This window comes from Camelus dromedarius, chromosome 18 (genome assembly GCF_036321535.1).
Source record: "Camelus dromedarius isolate mCamDro1 chromosome 18, mCamDro1.pat, whole genome shotgun sequence".
In the NCBI taxonomy this organism is placed as follows: domain Eukaryota; kingdom Metazoa; phylum Chordata; class Mammalia; order Artiodactyla; family Camelidae; genus Camelus; species Camelus dromedarius.
Window position 1 is genome coordinate 3,029,342 of NC_087453.1, and position 15,993 is coordinate 3,045,334.

Here is a 15,993-nt window from a genome sequence, read left to right on the forward strand (position 1 = left end):
CTTACAGCCACGTCCACCCTTGACCTTTCTGCAAGAGGCGGGGCTCAGCACAGCCTCCCGGGCCTGAGGCCCCTTTGACCTTCATCACAAGGGGTCCCTGATGCTCTGTCTCCCTGAGCTCCCATGTCCTCAAGGGTGGGACAGAGCAATCACTCTGACCTGGAGAACACGTTGTGAGCGCAGATACTGGGCTGGACCTCCAAGGGCCTCATGAGCAGCAGACACTTTCAGGTTTACGGGGTCTCTGAGCGGCGCTGGAACAACTCTCTCCCCCTCACGTCCCCTCTCACCCCTCTCCTCACATCTGGCTCTCCTGTTGGCACGCCCTGCTGCACTCCCCGCATTGGACACCTGCGTGCCCCGCACGCCAGCCCAGCTATGCCGTCCTAAGCAGTGATGCTCTCGGTCACCTGCTGGGCTGCTTTTGTTTTTTCGAATACATGTGAAAATTAATATGCAATTATCAAAATAAAACAAGGTCCCTTGGCCCCTCCTAATTGTGCCCTGAGCCCGTCCGCAAGCACCCCTGCTCACTACAGAGGAGGGGAGTCTCCCTCCATCGCCCCCCAGCGCAGGCCCCTCCATGCTGCCCCCTCCAGGCTAGCGGCAAAAGCGCCACCTCAAACTCAGCCTTGGTGCCCACACTCCGAGTCACCACCTCTGGCAGGAGAGTCCCACCCTGCGGGATCCACCCTCCACTCACCAGAGATGATGGAGTCGTTCAGTGCCTCTTCGTCCTGATACAAGAGCAGGTCGTCCTTGAGTTCAGAGTTCATGATCAAGTTCTCCTTGTTCTCCTCGGACTCTGCAGCCGTAGCCCGCTTGCCGTCCGAGCCTCCGTCAAAGCTCCAAGCCTCCTCCCGCTCCTTGCCCCGCTCCACGCTGGACGTCCTGGACAGCCGGACGTCCACGCGCTTCTTTGGGGACCCTTTACTGTCCCTTCCTTGGAAACTGAACCAGAAAGGTAGTTCGGGTTATTCGTTGTCCCCGTCACCTGGAAATGCTGCAAAGTCGACTTGGGGACTAATAATGGACGTGCGGAGACGGCCCTCAAGTACGTGTGGACAACACACAGAACAAGAAGCACCAAGGCTCACGCGGCTTTGAGTCCAAGGCAATCGGCTGTTTAGAATGTGCTGTTCTGAAAGACACAGACGTGCATGTAGTAAAACCCACAAGACGTCGTGCGGCAAATGCCCAGATCAAGGATCTCTAAGAACTGAGAAGGGCATCTTATTTGTCTGCTATTTCTGCCGAGCCACATATGCGTTCCATTATCCCTTTTGCCCTCCAACAACTCACTTGTCCTCACAGTCTATGAAGCACATGAGATCAAAATAAGAGTCAGTTAAAGAACAAGCTTACTGGGCTCTTGCCTGATGAAAACTCGAGACCATTAGGGTCCTGGGGCAACGTAACAGCTACTTCTTTCTCCCTCATGGTTTTCTCTTGTGATGCTCCCACTGGGCCCTGGATCCTCCGGGGGAAATGCAGAGGCTTTGGGGCTGGTTCCCATGGTGCACACCTCCCACCTGACCTGTCCCAGAATCTGGCAACAACCGAGACCAGCTGCAGGGCCCGGTGCAAAATGAACACGTGAGCATCTTGGCCAAAAATTGAGAATTTCCAGACAGTGACAGCAGAGCTTTGTGTCCAGCACTGGCCCCACCCCAGTAACTGCACAGGTTCCCCCTGTGAGGCTGGCCTGTGCAGGGACTCGGGCGCATGGGTCCCCCGGCCAGGGGAGGGACCTCACCTGTCCTGGCGGTGCTTGGTGGCCAGCGCCCTGTGCAGCTCCTCAATGACGCGGCTGGGGGGCAGCGGCCGGTGGACGGTGGTGAGATGTGGAGACCCCGTGGGCGTAGAAAGCTGTCCTCGGAGGGGAGGGTCAGCACTCTTCCCGCCACAGCCCTGGAAGAGCGCAGCTTGGCCTGGGGCATGAGAGGGACCAACAAGGATATAAGTCTCTGGGAGCAGGGAAGTGGGGCTTTGCTGAAAGACAAGCCCGTGAGCAGAGAGGATGCTGGGCTCACTCATGCACCATCCAAATGCTGCAGCAGCCCCCGGCCGCCAAAGCCAGAGACAGGGTTTGCCCCTGACTAGTTCTGCTCCATCCTCGGAACCCGAGCCGAGCAGACTCAGTGCCTACAGGATCCCTGGCAGCTGAAGCCCTCCTCCCTGTTACTCTCCTACAAACTCGGCTTCCTGAACCACACCTCCTTTTGTGGAACCTGGAAGAACTCCCTGAGCTCTACAGCCATTGCTCAGGCTGGACCACCACCATGGCTCCTCTTTCCTTCCTCGCATCATCCATCCACGTCTGCCTCCAACCCTATACCTCACCCAGCGGGAGCTTTCTGGAAGGGAAACCTGATCACAGCTCTCACATTCTCCTTAGGACAAGATCTGGGCTGATGATGACTAGTCCCAGGGCCCCGCAGGCTGCCCCTTAAACGTATTTTGATATGTTTTAATACTTCAACATATTTTGATATGTTTCAAATGTTGGCGACACATTTTTTTAAACAATGTAGACCAGCAAAGCAAGTGTGTAGCAGGATTTGGATACAGGTGATTCCCTGACACCTGGGGGAGGGGAGGGTAAGGAAGCTCGTGGGCTGGGGCTGCTGCGGCCACCTCACACGAGTGAATGCCCAGTGGGGACAGTGTGCCCCAGTTAAGCCCCAGCAAGGGGTCTTTCTCCTCCTCTGCTGCCACCTAGTGTTCACATGCTGAAATAAACATTTCGCCCTAAAGATAATTAAGACAAAGTCACTGAAACGCATCTCAGCGTAAAAGATCCAGGCTTAAGTCCAAAGCTCGTAACTGTCCTCCTGTCCCCTCCCGCGCCTAATTCAGTCCCCAGACCTGTCAGTGACTTGTCAGAAAACCCCGCTTGATGATGTTCTGGAGCTCCTCCCCCGGGGAGCGGGTGAAAAGCCGAGGTGCTGTCCGAGGTGCTGACCACGGCCCCAGGACCCAAGATTAGGAAGTGGGGTTCATGCAGAGATCCATGCAGCCTGAGCTCCAGTCTTGCCCAAGGACAACAGAGACAGAAAACCTCTGCACTACTGACTCATTGAGGGTCTGGAAAAATTACACAGGACCCAAAATAAAGCAGGTGGATGGTGCCTTATCCAGTGGATTTCCAATTGTTTCAGGTTTCAATGGATGGAAAGGGGGATTATCACAAAGATAGTAACAAAATACAGGATAGTATTATTTTGCCTCAAAACTTTGACTCTAATCTGTGTGGCCATGTCACCCAAGGACTGAATACTCTGGCTCATTCCCAGAGATGGAGAAAAGAGGCAGAAAGCAGACAGAGGGGGTCAGGACATCTGACTCTTCCTTCGATCACAGTCACCTGCACTCGCTGAGCACCTGCTGGATGCAGGCCCTGGGATCTGGTGGTGAATGCAGAGTTCCCTCCAATGTAAAGTGGGCACATGCTCCCTCCCCAGGGGGGCTAGCCCACAGATTAGGAGCGGGCTGTGTGTCCTTAGTGCTCCCCTCTCTGACCACCACCCACAGTCTGGTGTGGACTCTCGGCTCTGCCTTGCTGGACAGAGCACTCACAGAGATGAGCAGACAGTGAGAGAGACAGAGAGGGAGGAAGAGGAAGTGAGTGGAGGGAAGAAAGTGGGGAGAATGAAAGGAGGGGGAATGGGGGACAGACACTGACTTAAAGGCAAAAATAGAAGGACAGTTAGACACCTGAGTACCTAATACAGAAGGAGAGAACACCCCCGCCCTGGGGCTGGCTGCATCTCCTGCATTCAGGTTCTGGAAGACACCTTTGGAGACCACCCTACATTTGCTTGAGGAAGCCGTCTGCTCCTGACAGCCAGAGCTCCTCGCTAAGAACCACCCTCCTCTGCCTCAGTTCTGCTCTCTTGGACCTGCTCAGAGCCCCAGTCACAGAAGCAAAAAGTAAGAACCAGCCCACAGTGGGAGCCCAATCAGGACTGGTTGGAGGCATGGATGGATGAATGGAAGGAAGGAAGGAAGGAAGGAAGGAAGGAGGGCAGATGGGTGGATGCATGAAGACCCACCTGTGACATTTTTTGTGGTTTTGGAGCCTGTCTTGGGTGGTGGGGTGGGCAGCAGTGGGGGGCTGGGGAGCTGGCCCATGGACCTCTCCAAGGGTCTGGGAGGACTGTCCTGGGAGTCGGACCCAGCTAAGGCTTGAGAGGGCTCGTCCGTGGTAGGTGGACGGCTGCCGCCAGCATCTGCTTCTTCACCTCCGGATGCTGATGACATCTTGGCTGGTTCAAAGGAAAAACAGACAGTTTACAAACCACAGTTCCTCTGATTGGGGGGGGATGTAAAGACAGCAAGGGGGCTGCATGGGATTGTTAACACGGAGCAGAGTACAAAGGGGTCACCTCTCACGGAGACTTGACTTCAATCATCGACAGAAACATCAGAAGCAGAGAGAGGAGGAGGAGGGAAGGAGGGCGGGAGGCAGTAACTTCAAGAGTGTGGATGAACTCCACCCCTTTTCCACTCAGTAGGTGGTGCTGAAGCTCCTGCCTCACCCGGGGGTGCTGGTCACAAGTGCAGGTTGTGGAACCCGACTCTGGCTGACCCCTGCACCTCCTCTGTGACCTTGGTTAAGTTATTACACTCTGGTGTCTCCATTTACCCGTGAATGATGTTGAGTGAATAGCAAGCAACCTCACAGGGTTGCTGTGAGTTTTAATCAAGAAGCAATGACGAGACGTGTGCCTGGTGAACTGCAGACCCTCAAACTCGGCAGCTACTGACTTTACATGCCTGGTTTTCAACAGCCTTGCTCCCAGGAGAGCCTGTGAGATGAGTGGCAGGGGAGGAGCAGGGAGGATCAGTTTTGGGGAAAGGTCGGCCTGCCCAGAGCCCCAGCCCCTCTCTTTCCAGCTGTTGGCTCAGGCTCCTCCAGAACAGCCCCTCCATCTACTGCCCCAGCCTGCCCACCCCGGTGCTTTCTCCCAACCCATCAACCCTCTTCTTTCTCCCTTCTTTCTTTATTCAGCTCCAGTTCCACTGTTCATCACTGCAACCACCGTCTCACCAATACCCTTTGCCTCATGTCCTTCTCATTCAGCTCTCTGGGAAAATCCCACCTTTGGATAAAGCCTCTATCTGCAGGTTCCTGTCCCTGCTGAGTGATGTAGAAGAAAGACAGCAACACTGAAGCCCCAGTCCTGAGTCCCCATCTCAGGACCACCAGCCTCAGGGCCCTTGGCACTGCCTCCATCCTGCAGTCACTCTGCTTCAAACCTCTTCTGTCTCTTTCCTACCTCCAGCTTCTCACTCCCTCCTCCCGTGCAGCCTCACCTCCAGCTTCACAGGAGAAACTGACCACCAGACCTGGGATCAGAGCAGGAGAGGGGCGCTTGAGGGCTCGAACACAAACCTACTGTCCCTGACATACCCTTCCTTCCTCCCTGATACAAGAAGAGAGGCAGCTTCCCATCCCCACCTCAGGATCTCAGGCTCCCTGCCCTCTCAGAGAACACCCCAGGTGCTCAGCCCTTGTCCCACATCACCTCATTTTATCTTTGCCATCACCTAAGGGAACAGCCTAACAGAGCTGGTCCGAGTCCTCGTGTAGGAGTCAGCACCAGGGCCCACCAGGGAGGTGGCGCTGACCGTGGTGCTGAGAGCACGGTGCTGACTGAGGCAGGCCCGACCCCTCCCCTTACAGAGCTTCCCGTGAAAGTCTACAGGGGAGCCTGTACGTCCCTTGTATCCCGCTGGTTGTCACCATTCCTGTTCTTCTATTGTCTGTGTTGGACGTTCAAGACCCCTCAGGCCAGGACTTCTCCCTTGTGAAGCTCATGGAAGTGTAGTCTTTGCCTTCGAAGGGCTGGCCCTCTCAAGATCTGAGAAATCCTTCCCATCCGCTGCAGAAGGCAGACTCAGGTCTGTACCATGAGATCAGCCCGAGCTGAGACCAGCCGTTACTCTCCTGTCCTACACGGAAACTCACGTGCAAACACTGGTTTTATCATACGATTACTGCTACTACAACTGTCCTCAAAAGTGTTATCTGTCCATAGGAATTTTATAAAGACTCCTAGGCTTCAAGACTACCGTGAGGTCCTCTGAACTGTAACCTGTCCCTAAGAGTCTTAGAAGATTGTTTTAGTTCATAAATTTTGCAAAAATAACATTAAAATAAACATTTTGTGCTTCTAGGTGAAAACAGTTGTGTGATTTCCTCAAGCCATAACTGAGTGTGGAAATGTCCTTTTTCTTCATGTGGGCACCGGTCCTATGATTCTGTCGGGCCTCCTGGCTCATGTAAATCAGCGCAGGGCAGTGGACTCTGATCCTTCGGAGGCCACGCTCCCGAGCCCAGGCCCTCGGCAGCCAAGCTTGCAGCCGGAAGCACAGGCGTGGGGCGGGCGTGCGCGGCAGTACTCGGTACAGGCTCGCTTCCTGTCCTCTGGGCACCCAGCACGCTCCCAGTGTCATGGTTTCAGGGAAGACAGTGGCGCAGGCATGGCTCACCTGGCCTCAAGCACACCTGTCCCCCAGGTCCCTCCTTCACCTCCGTTGTGACTGGCTCATTCCCAGATGAGTGACTTCGGTTTCTACCTCTCTGAGCCTCAGTTTCCTTGCCTGTACAAATATCTGTATAAAATACCGATCCTGCCCACTTCAAGGGAGGGAAACTTACATGAGGACACAGAGGAAAAGTCTGGAGCTATTCAGCACTTGTCCGGCTTTGGACAGTTACGGCCACACTGTCATGGATAAAAGCATTATTGTGGAACATGGATGAGTTTCTTCTCATTCTAGGTCAGAGGTTCTGGACCCTGGCAGCACTGACATTTGGGGCTAGAAAATTCTTTGCCTGTAAGATGTTCATCAGCAGCTCTGGGCTCTATTCACCAGGTGCTAGTTGTGGTAACACAGCCTAACGTCCCTGGGGGCAGACGCCCACAGTGGAGAGCCCTGCCTGAGGCGGACACTACTCAGATCTCTGAGGGGACAGCTGGTGGTGTCTGCTTGGTGAGGCAGCCCCGTGGTGAGACCCACGGCTGCGAATGCTCCTGGAACAAGCCTGTGTCCCACCTCCAGGGACACACGGACAGGCCAGTTTCTCCCTACGAGCCATGTTCTCCTCCCCGAGACCTGGGAGTTGGAACAAGGTGGGCTCCAGGGGTCCCTTGGGAGCATCACTGAGAGCAAGGTGAACAGGGTGACAGAGCAGCCCAGGGTCAGGTCCCGACATGCGCATCAGCCAGAGCAGGCCCACTGGGTTCTGTCCCAGCACAGTCCTTCCATCTCCGCATCTCTGTACCTTCTCCTGTGGCATCTGGACACCACGACTCCGGTTCCCTCCTGCCTCACTGGCTGCACCTGCTCAGGCTCCCTCGGGCTCCACCCAGGCTGCCCCTGGACCCAGCCCTTGGTCCTCTTCCCCATTAACTCACTCTCGTCCAGTCCTCTGGCTTCAGAATCAACCCCATCTCTGTTTACCCTTGACCCAGTCTCAGAGCACCGGACTCACATTATCAGCCACTGTGACACCTCCGTCTGGAGGTCAAACAGTCAAAGTGGAACACATGCAAACCCATCTCTTGATTTCCCAGGGGATTCCCTCCCCAGTTCCTCTTCTCTCTCACTTACCCATTCATCCATCTCACAGGAGTCCTTGAACAGTTAGCCGGCCCAGGCACCCACCCCTCCAGAAGCTGTGGACACGGCATTGACCAAGACGGGGCCCCATCTTCACTAGACTAACTGTACGGCCCCCCATCCCCCGCTATCCAGTCATACTAGACACAACACTCGTCCCTCTCCTGTCCGCTCCACCTTGTACCCGCCCCTTATATCTAATTCGTGAATAAATCCTGGGCAATCAACCTCCAAAATAGCCTCAGAAATACTGTCCCCGAATTGTCCTCCAGTGTCAGCTGCCATGGCCTCGGCCTGGATCTCAGCAATGGCCTCCAAGCTTGTCCTCTTCGACCCAAAATGCCCCAAATCCTTCCTCTAACTGAGGGGCGGCAAACTTTACCTGTAAGGGGCTTTGGCTTTGAGTGTTATAAGGTCCTTGCTGGTGCAGAAAATTCTGGAAAGGCTGGCCAACACAAACGGCACTGTCCCCTGGCCGTGCACCACAGTGAACATGTGACCACCCCTCACCCTCCGAGCCGCCCAGCAGACCTTTCTGAGATGACAGAAACGTCTCCTCCTGTCCGTCACAGCAGCCGCTTGCCATACGTGGCCAATGAGCACCTGACAAGTGGCTGGTGCAACTGGGGAGCTGGATTTTTTATTTTATTTGGTTTAAATTAATTTAAATAGCCAAGCAGCTAGTGGACAGCACAGGGCTGGATTTCTGGGAGCGACTCGTTGTCACAGCCCACACTCCTTCAACCAGAGAGACTGCAGGGTAAGCTTCTAATAGCCCCCTTGGAGGGCCCCCCACCCAACTAGCCCAAGGCAGAGTGTGGGCCCCCCACCCTCTGCTCTGAGGGCCCGGGGATTCAACACACCAGGAACTCACACCAAAAACCTTCCTCCAATGTCTCTCCTTAAAACTGATCATTCACTGACCCGTCTCGCCCCCGACCTGTCTGAGGGTCCACAGTCTGGAAACTGATGTTTCAACATCTCCTCTCCAGTCTCCATCTTCCTCTGCATCTCGCGTGAGTGTGAAGCTACCACTGTATTTTGGAATCTTGCACAAACTGAAATGTTAACATCTGTTAAAGTTCAAAGTGACACATTGAACTTTTTAAAATGCAGAAGCCGACGAGGGCTTTGCGAAAGTTCCCTGCACTTGGGATCCTGCCCTGACCAGCAGAGGTCGCTTCTCACCAGCCGAGATCTCTGCCAAGGCCCTGTGGCCTGGGGCGTGCTGCTGGGGGTGGGCACGCTTTGCACCCAGTTATCACCCGCCAGAGACATTCTGAGACTCAGAGAGACCTGCTGAGAGGAGGACCTGCTGGGCGGGGGGACAGCTGCCGTGGGCAGTTTCACTCTATCCCAGGGACAGTGGCATGTCCTTGGTCTCAGCTTGGACATCTGGCCCTCGGCAAGGAGACTGGCCAACTCTGGAAAGGAAGCTCCACAGCTCAGGACCCAGCAGTTAACAACAGCCGAGTCCCCGATGTAGGTGGGACCCGCACAACCCCCGGACACTGGGGAAGTGTGGCCACCAGCTGGGAGGCGGCTGCTGGGGCTGACCAGTAGCCTGCAATTTGCCAACCCTCTTCTAGACTGCAGAAACATCCCACGTTCCAAAACATTCCAGAGCAGAGCAAAGCTTGGCTCTAGTTTAGGCTGTAGAGTGTTAGAGTTAAGAGCAAGTCTAAGGAACAAATCCCTGCTTTACCATTTATGGGCTCTGTGGCCTTGGGCAAGTGACCTAACCTCTCTGGGCCACTGCTCGCTCATCTTAAAGCCAAACAAACAAAAAAACGGGGCTAAGATAATACAGCACACACAGAACGTGCTCACTGAATGCCACTTTTCCTTTCGATGAGAACACCCATGGAAATGCCAGAGCTTGGCCCCGCCCAGCAGCCACACCGAACGTGCCCCGCTTAACGTTATGACGACTCCTCCTGGGCTTTTACAGGCAGTGCTTGTGGCCGACGCAGCACCTCCCACACAAAACCAGGAATCACCCTGAACGCACAGCCCAAAGTCAACCCAAGTCACTAAACCCAGCCGAGGACCCAAGAAAACAATGGTCGGAGTTTCTGACAGCGCTTCCTTCTCGAGATACTTGCGATCGTTGGACAGGACCCCTTCTGCCCCTGCCCCCCAGTCTGAGGCACATGGGAGCAGCAGCCCCGATCCAGGTGTTAGCACCTGGCCAAGGAGGGGTGTCACCCCCAGCGTGGCACAGGGGCGGGGTCCCAAGACTGGGCTCTTCACCTTCATGGCAGGGGTCACAAACTCGCCCTCCCAAGGGGCCAGGCCACGCTGAGAGGTGAGACCATGGAAGGCGTTGACCTCTTCTCAGCTCCAGTGACCGTGGCCGTGTGGGAACACCGGCCCCGTGGGCCTGCACTTTGATGGCTGAACAGAAGGCAGCTGCATCTGTGGCTTTTGTGAACGCTCCTGATGTTTCAGCCTAGGCAGCGTGTCAAGCACGGAGCTCAAGGTCGGCATTAGATGACAACCAGCTCCCTCGCTGCAGGGACTCTGCTCGAGGCCAGGACTCTCACAGGGACCTGGGGCTGTGGTCAGAGCTCCTGGCGCAGGATTCCAGGCCTGTGGAGTCGCAACAGACCCGGGGGGGGGGGTGGGTCCCAGCTCAACAGCCAGACACAGAGGCGCCCACATCCCCAAATGCACGTGCTGTGAGAGGCAGAGCCTCCGAGGACACCTGCAGGCAGCCAGGACTGTGATTTAGTGTATCCCCATGGAGGGCTGCTTTTCCATAGTGACAGTGACCAAAGTGATGATAAGGATGACAGTCCCCGGCAGCAGCAGCAACTTTCTGAGCACTCAGTGTGTGTTACGACTGCGCTAAGTGTTTGAATTTCAGCAACCCTGAGAGGTGGGTGCGACACGATTCCCATGTATAGTTGATGACACAGGTTCAGAGAGATTGAGTGACTTGTCCACGGTCACACAGCTTGGTGGGGAGTTCGGTCATGTCTCAAACCCAGGTCAGCCTGATGTCCAAGACGTTGCTCTCAGTTCCCTAACTCTATATCCTTGGACAGGTTACTTAGCCTGTGTGCTTCCATTTCATCATGAGTAAAAGGGGGCAACAGCATCGACCTCTGGGGGTGCCTCCGAGGTTAAATGAGCGAGTATATGTGAAGCACCTGAACAGTGGCCGAATGGTAGTTTCTGTCACTGTCAGCGTTATGACAAAGGTCACTAACTGCTGACACACTAATGGCACTGCTTTGGAGACTGGCCATGGCCCTGTGCTGTCTATATGTCTGTCTGTCTGCCTGCCTCATTTTACTTCAAGTCAAGTCCTGCTTCTTAGTTCAATTTACTTACTAAGAAACTATTGCTGCCCTGAAGGAGAAACTTGGACCCCTTACTCTAATGAATGAAAATAAATAAATATCACTATCAAAATGTTTGCAAGCTATTTGCATGCACCACTCACAAAACCTCATAGCTTACAGCCCAGCCTTGCCCCGCCCATCGGCCCAGCGCTCCTCCAACAGTACAAGCCCCCAGGTCACCCCAACCTCCTCTGGGGGCTCCCGCTGCCCTCAGGGAAGGGCTGCCGGGCCTGGCCCAGCCCTTCCATATCCCCATCCTACCCCAGCTCTGACCTCATCTATAAACCTACCACCCTGCCAAAATCTCGCAGTCTTTCCTGCTCCCAGGCCACCCACAGCCAACCAAAACCCAGCGTCTGGCTGTTGGTAAACAAAGTTTGCTGACACCCGGCCAGTCCCTCTCCCATGTGCATCCTCTGCGTGACCTGGCGGAGGTGAGATCTTCTAACCCCAAAGCCAACGATATTTACACCTGGCCCCTTACAGTTTCACAAGGGCCCCTCCTCTCCCTGCCCAGGAGGCTGTCTCCCTCACTCTCCACCCAGACAGCTCCTGCTCATCCCTCTGCCCCAGCTGGGCTGCTCCAGCCTCCGGGCACCCGCTGCCATGGACTCAGCTCAAGGTGTCACCAGGTTTGCTCACCTCCCTCCCGGAGGAGGGACCTGGACACATCACCATCACAACCCCGGACCCCCCAGCATGTACCACCCAGGAGAAAGTCCTCAAAACAGATCTGTGACCTCAACAAACCAACTCCGGTCTTAAGAACCCATCCCCAAGCCAAGTGTGTGGTCAGAGAACACCTGAGGTGAGGGGCTGCTGACGGGAGCAGGCGGACTAGGAGGGGTGCCAGCGAGAGGTGGGGCCCAGCGGCCCGGCAGAGGGGGGACCTGGCCAAGTGCTCTCAGCCAGCCACCAGGGTCCCACCAGCCGCTGCCCTGACTGCAGTCAGACACTGGGGGACATGGGGACACAGGTGGGCCGAGAGGGCCACTGCAGCAGAGGTCAGGACTGTCCCACGGGCCACAAATCTTCAGATCCCAAACTCTTGTCCTGTCTCCAAACTGGGGTGAAACTGGAGAGGCACAGCCAGCTCTGGGCAGAGCAGGGCAGACCTCTCAGCAGGTGTCTGGGGAGGCCGGAGGGCAGGCCGGCCACTGAGGTCCTGGCAGGCCCGGGCACACGCCCAGATCCCCAGCCCCACGCTGTGGGGACCCAGTGCACGTCCCAGCCCCCATGCCTGGCCTGGCCTATTTATAGCTGCAGGTTTGCGAGGAAGCGGGCTTCCACCTTGACGGCAAGGTCTCCTGGAAGCTTTCTATGAAAACACAGCTAACAGGTCAGAGCGAGCAGCGGGTGGATATTTTAAAGCACACGGGCTTCGTCATGGGTTCATGCTTTTCTTCCTCTCCATCCCTCCCTTCCATTCCTCCCTCTCTCCTCCGCCCTCCCACAGCTGGCAACCATCCTGGTCCAGTCAATTAAAATCACGAGAACCACCACCACCACGGCCCCCACCATCCCCACCACGAATTACTCAACGTGGCAGACACTGCCCTGAGCTCCTCGCACCCTGCAAATGACCCCGATACAGGCCATTCTTTCCCCACGTAACAGAGGGGGAGAGAGGCTCAGATACGTGCTGGGCACGCCTGGCAGAGAAGTGGCGAGCAGGGCTGTCCCACACGAGGGGCAGGCTGGCAGCACCGTCACCAGTGCCGCCAGCTCCAGGGCACTACATGACACTAAAGCACCATCCCAGGGAGGGAGGCCACTCTCTGGAGGAGCAGGAAACTGCTGTGGATTTAGGCCACTGGGAAGGCCCTCTGCCTCCATCCTGCCCTATTGCCTTGGGGCAGCTAAGATGCTCTGTCTGGAAACTGGCCCCTTTGGAGAGAATTTTCCTGTTCAGAAGCTCCAAGGGGACGAGTAAAGACATTGTGGGAGGAAGGTAGACGGGAAACCACCTGCGAGCATCTGGAAGTACCTTCATTTACTGCTCTGCCAGATTTGGGAAGCTACTGGAGAAACATGCTATCGGAAACATTTAAACTGAACCATGCGGTGGAGCCGCGTGACAGGGCTCAGAGCCCAGGACATGGCTGTGCCTCTGAGGACAGTCTTCTACCGGAGCGGCAGCCCAGCCCCGGCCAGGAACCCCAGCTGCCGCCCAGGCCAGTGGCCATCATGGGAGCAGCTCAGCGCCAGGGTCCAGTCAATACCTGCATCGTCCGGATGGGTGTCCGAGGACAGCGGCTCATCTGGGGACGCTTGGTCTGTCCCAGTGGCCGACGGGCTTCCCGGCTGGGCTTCCTCTGAAGTCAGCGGCTCCTGCTTGGGTGTGGAAGGTTCGCTCTGTGCAGCTCGGGGGCCTCCATCAGGGCCGCATGCTTTGTTCTCAGCGTCTGCAAGGAAATTCAGCGGTCAGCTGTGGCCATCTTCCTACCTGCTTTCATTCTCGCGAAGTGACTTCCTGGGAAGGATGCCACCCTGGGCCCCAGGGTGGCACCCTGCACCGCTCCCACACACCCGGGGAAGCACCTCCACTGTCCTCCTCAGGCAGCACCGAGCATCACCACACCCACTGGCCACACCCCTCCTGGCCTGTGTGCTCTTACTTTGACACCTGTGGGAGACTGGACAATGCACACCCCCACATCCCTGCCTTGGTGGGGCCCCTGACCCCGACCCTCTGCCTCGTGGCTCACTTTGGCCAGTGGGAAGTGAGCAGGTTTGATGCTGCAGAGACTTAAAAAGTGCTTGCATATTCCTGCTTCTTCCTTCAGTACCGGGTCCTCACCCTGAGGACACGCCCAGCCAGCCTGGTAGGGGGTGAGCTGTGGGGGGCGGGGAGCAGAGCAGAGCGGCCCCCATCCCGCCAGCCAAGGTCACCCAGACAGGCGACGGTGAAGGCTCGCTGCTGAGGTGGTCATTATGTGACACCATCATGGCTACAAATAACCTTTCACCTCTGCACCCACCATCCCACCATCAGTCCCACAATACACAAATGCTTCTCAGTCACCGTCCCTGGAAAGGCAGAGATTAACAAGACAATCCTTATCCCCAGGGGCTCAAACCCTGGGGTGGGCACACAGCTGACCACACGTGATATTGCCAGCCCAGGAACAGGGGCACAGCCAGACGGAGGCAGGACTCGGAGTCCTAGGTCTAGACAGTTGGCCGTCCCAGAGTAGAGGACAGCAGACAGAGAAGGGCTGAAAGAGGGAGCTGGTGCCTCCCCGTGCCCGGGCTCGGTGGCTTCAGCCTTTAAGGGTCTGGCCCTTGATGGACTGGTCACCCCCCCGGGGTCCTAGAGTACTGATAAGGGACTCAGGAGCATAACTGGTCCAGATCACAAGAGCACAGCGTGGCAGGCTCTGGCTGGAGACTCAGCCAGCTGACACAATGGCCCTCCTGAGACACAGCTCACAGCCCAAGGCCTGCAGCACCCACACGCCCCGCCCACATCCCTTGTCCCCACAGCTGGTTCATCAAGGCCACCCCAGAGCAGCGTGTCACCGTGACCCGTACAGTTTCTTGTGCCCAGGCAGGAAACATCTCCAAGACTCAATTTTACCATCTCTAAAATGGGGCTAAAACTCCTTGCTTCTCGGAGTCAGTGCGAGGATTCAATGAGTTAATGTCTATTATGTGTGTGGCACAAAGCAAACACCATGTGTGCCTGCAAGCACCCTCACTGCTGTTGAAGAGGAGGAGGAAGAGGATGACAAGGGTGATGGTGTGGCCACGTGGCCTGGGCTCCTGTGCCCACGTGGGAACTCCAGGCTCCCTTTGCAGGGCCCTCCCCACGCCCAGGACTCGGGCCAGACCCATGACGGGCGACCCTGGGAGGGGTGTGCGCTCATGATCACCGTTCATCACCTTCCCTCCCCTGCACATCCCCTCGAGAGGAGGGCAGAAAGGTTGGTGGGCGAGAAGTCTGTAGATCTGGGGCCAGGACGATGCCATCTGTGTAGCCATGTCACCTGACTGGGGGGTCTAGGCCAGGGCCCGGCCAACTTTCTCTAGAAAGGAGCTGATAGCCAGTATCTTAGACTTTCTGGGCCACTTGCCACAAAGTCCAGGCTCCATATTCTTTGATTTTTTATTTTGGCCAAAATCCTTTAAGTTTAAAAAACCATTCTTAGCTCGAGGGGCTTTACTAAACAGGTCCAGCAGATCTGTGATTTTCCAACCAACCCCAAACCAAGAAAAGACCAAGACACAAACCAAGAGAACCCACCAGTGGACACAACTGGATGTCACGCAGCTCAGAACTACAGCTTCTCAGACACTCCCTCACAACTGGCTTCCTCAGACTTGACACACAGCTGTGATGGTCTCCACCGCTGGCTTGCCTGGCTCTTAGTAACAGAGGGGGCACGCCAGCACTGACCGAGGGTTTGCCCCGCTGGAGACACAGCCTGGCGCTCCGCGGCCCCATCTCACTGGAACTTCGCAGCGCCCCACCCTATCAGGTGGGACTGCCACCTGCCTTCACAGATGGGGACACCGAATCTTAGGAGGGGTGAGTCATTTGCTGCTGGTGACCATCACTTTTGTTAATGACAGTAGCATCTCCATCATCATCACCATCATCCATAAAATGGTCAGAATGCTGAGCCTGAAAGGCCCAGAGGTCTCCAGCCTACCCCCCTGGGCTCCGCAAAGGCTGCACCCCGCCACACAGTCCTGGGGTTCCTCCACCTGCCTTCCCAGCTTAGTGGACTTGCAGGACTTTTCTGGGCTCTGCTCAGAGCTTCCGCTCATAATCACCTTCAATGAAAAGTTAGAGTTCCCAAAATAGCCGCGGTGGCAGGGCCGTTGCTAAGCAACGGTGGGGGGGGCGCGCGGGGGGGCATGGGCAGCTGGTCCCCTGGTCCTCTCTCTGTACCCTGGGCCCTTCCTCCTGGCCCTTCTGAGGGCAGCAGAAGGGAGCAGAAGCTGGATGCCCCCGCTATAGACAGAGTAGCTACTGTGAGAGGGGACACGCCACACACACACGTGC

General features: G+C 56.2%; 1 protein-coding gene across 4 annotated transcripts in view; it reads right to left on the reverse strand.

Moving 5' to 3' along the window:
• The window catches only part of PHACTR3 (phosphatase and actin regulator 3), a 180,392-nt gene that overhangs the window by 47,145 nt on the left and 117,254 nt on the right, over positions 1 to 15,993 (reverse strand). For all 4 annotated transcript variants that reach the window (XM_010987841.3, XM_064496950.1, XM_064496951.1 and 1 more), the window contains exons 4-7: positions 13,205 to 13,387; positions 4,056 to 4,268; positions 1,757 to 1,931; positions 704 to 951 (exon numbers count right to left, since the gene is read on the reverse strand). In XM_010987841.3, coding sequence (XP_010986143.2) covers positions 704 to 951; positions 1,757 to 1,931; positions 4,056 to 4,268; positions 13,205 to 13,387 — 819 coding nt within the window. The remainder of the gene's footprint in view (positions 1 to 703; positions 952 to 1,756; positions 1,932 to 4,055; positions 4,269 to 13,204; positions 13,388 to 15,993) is intronic.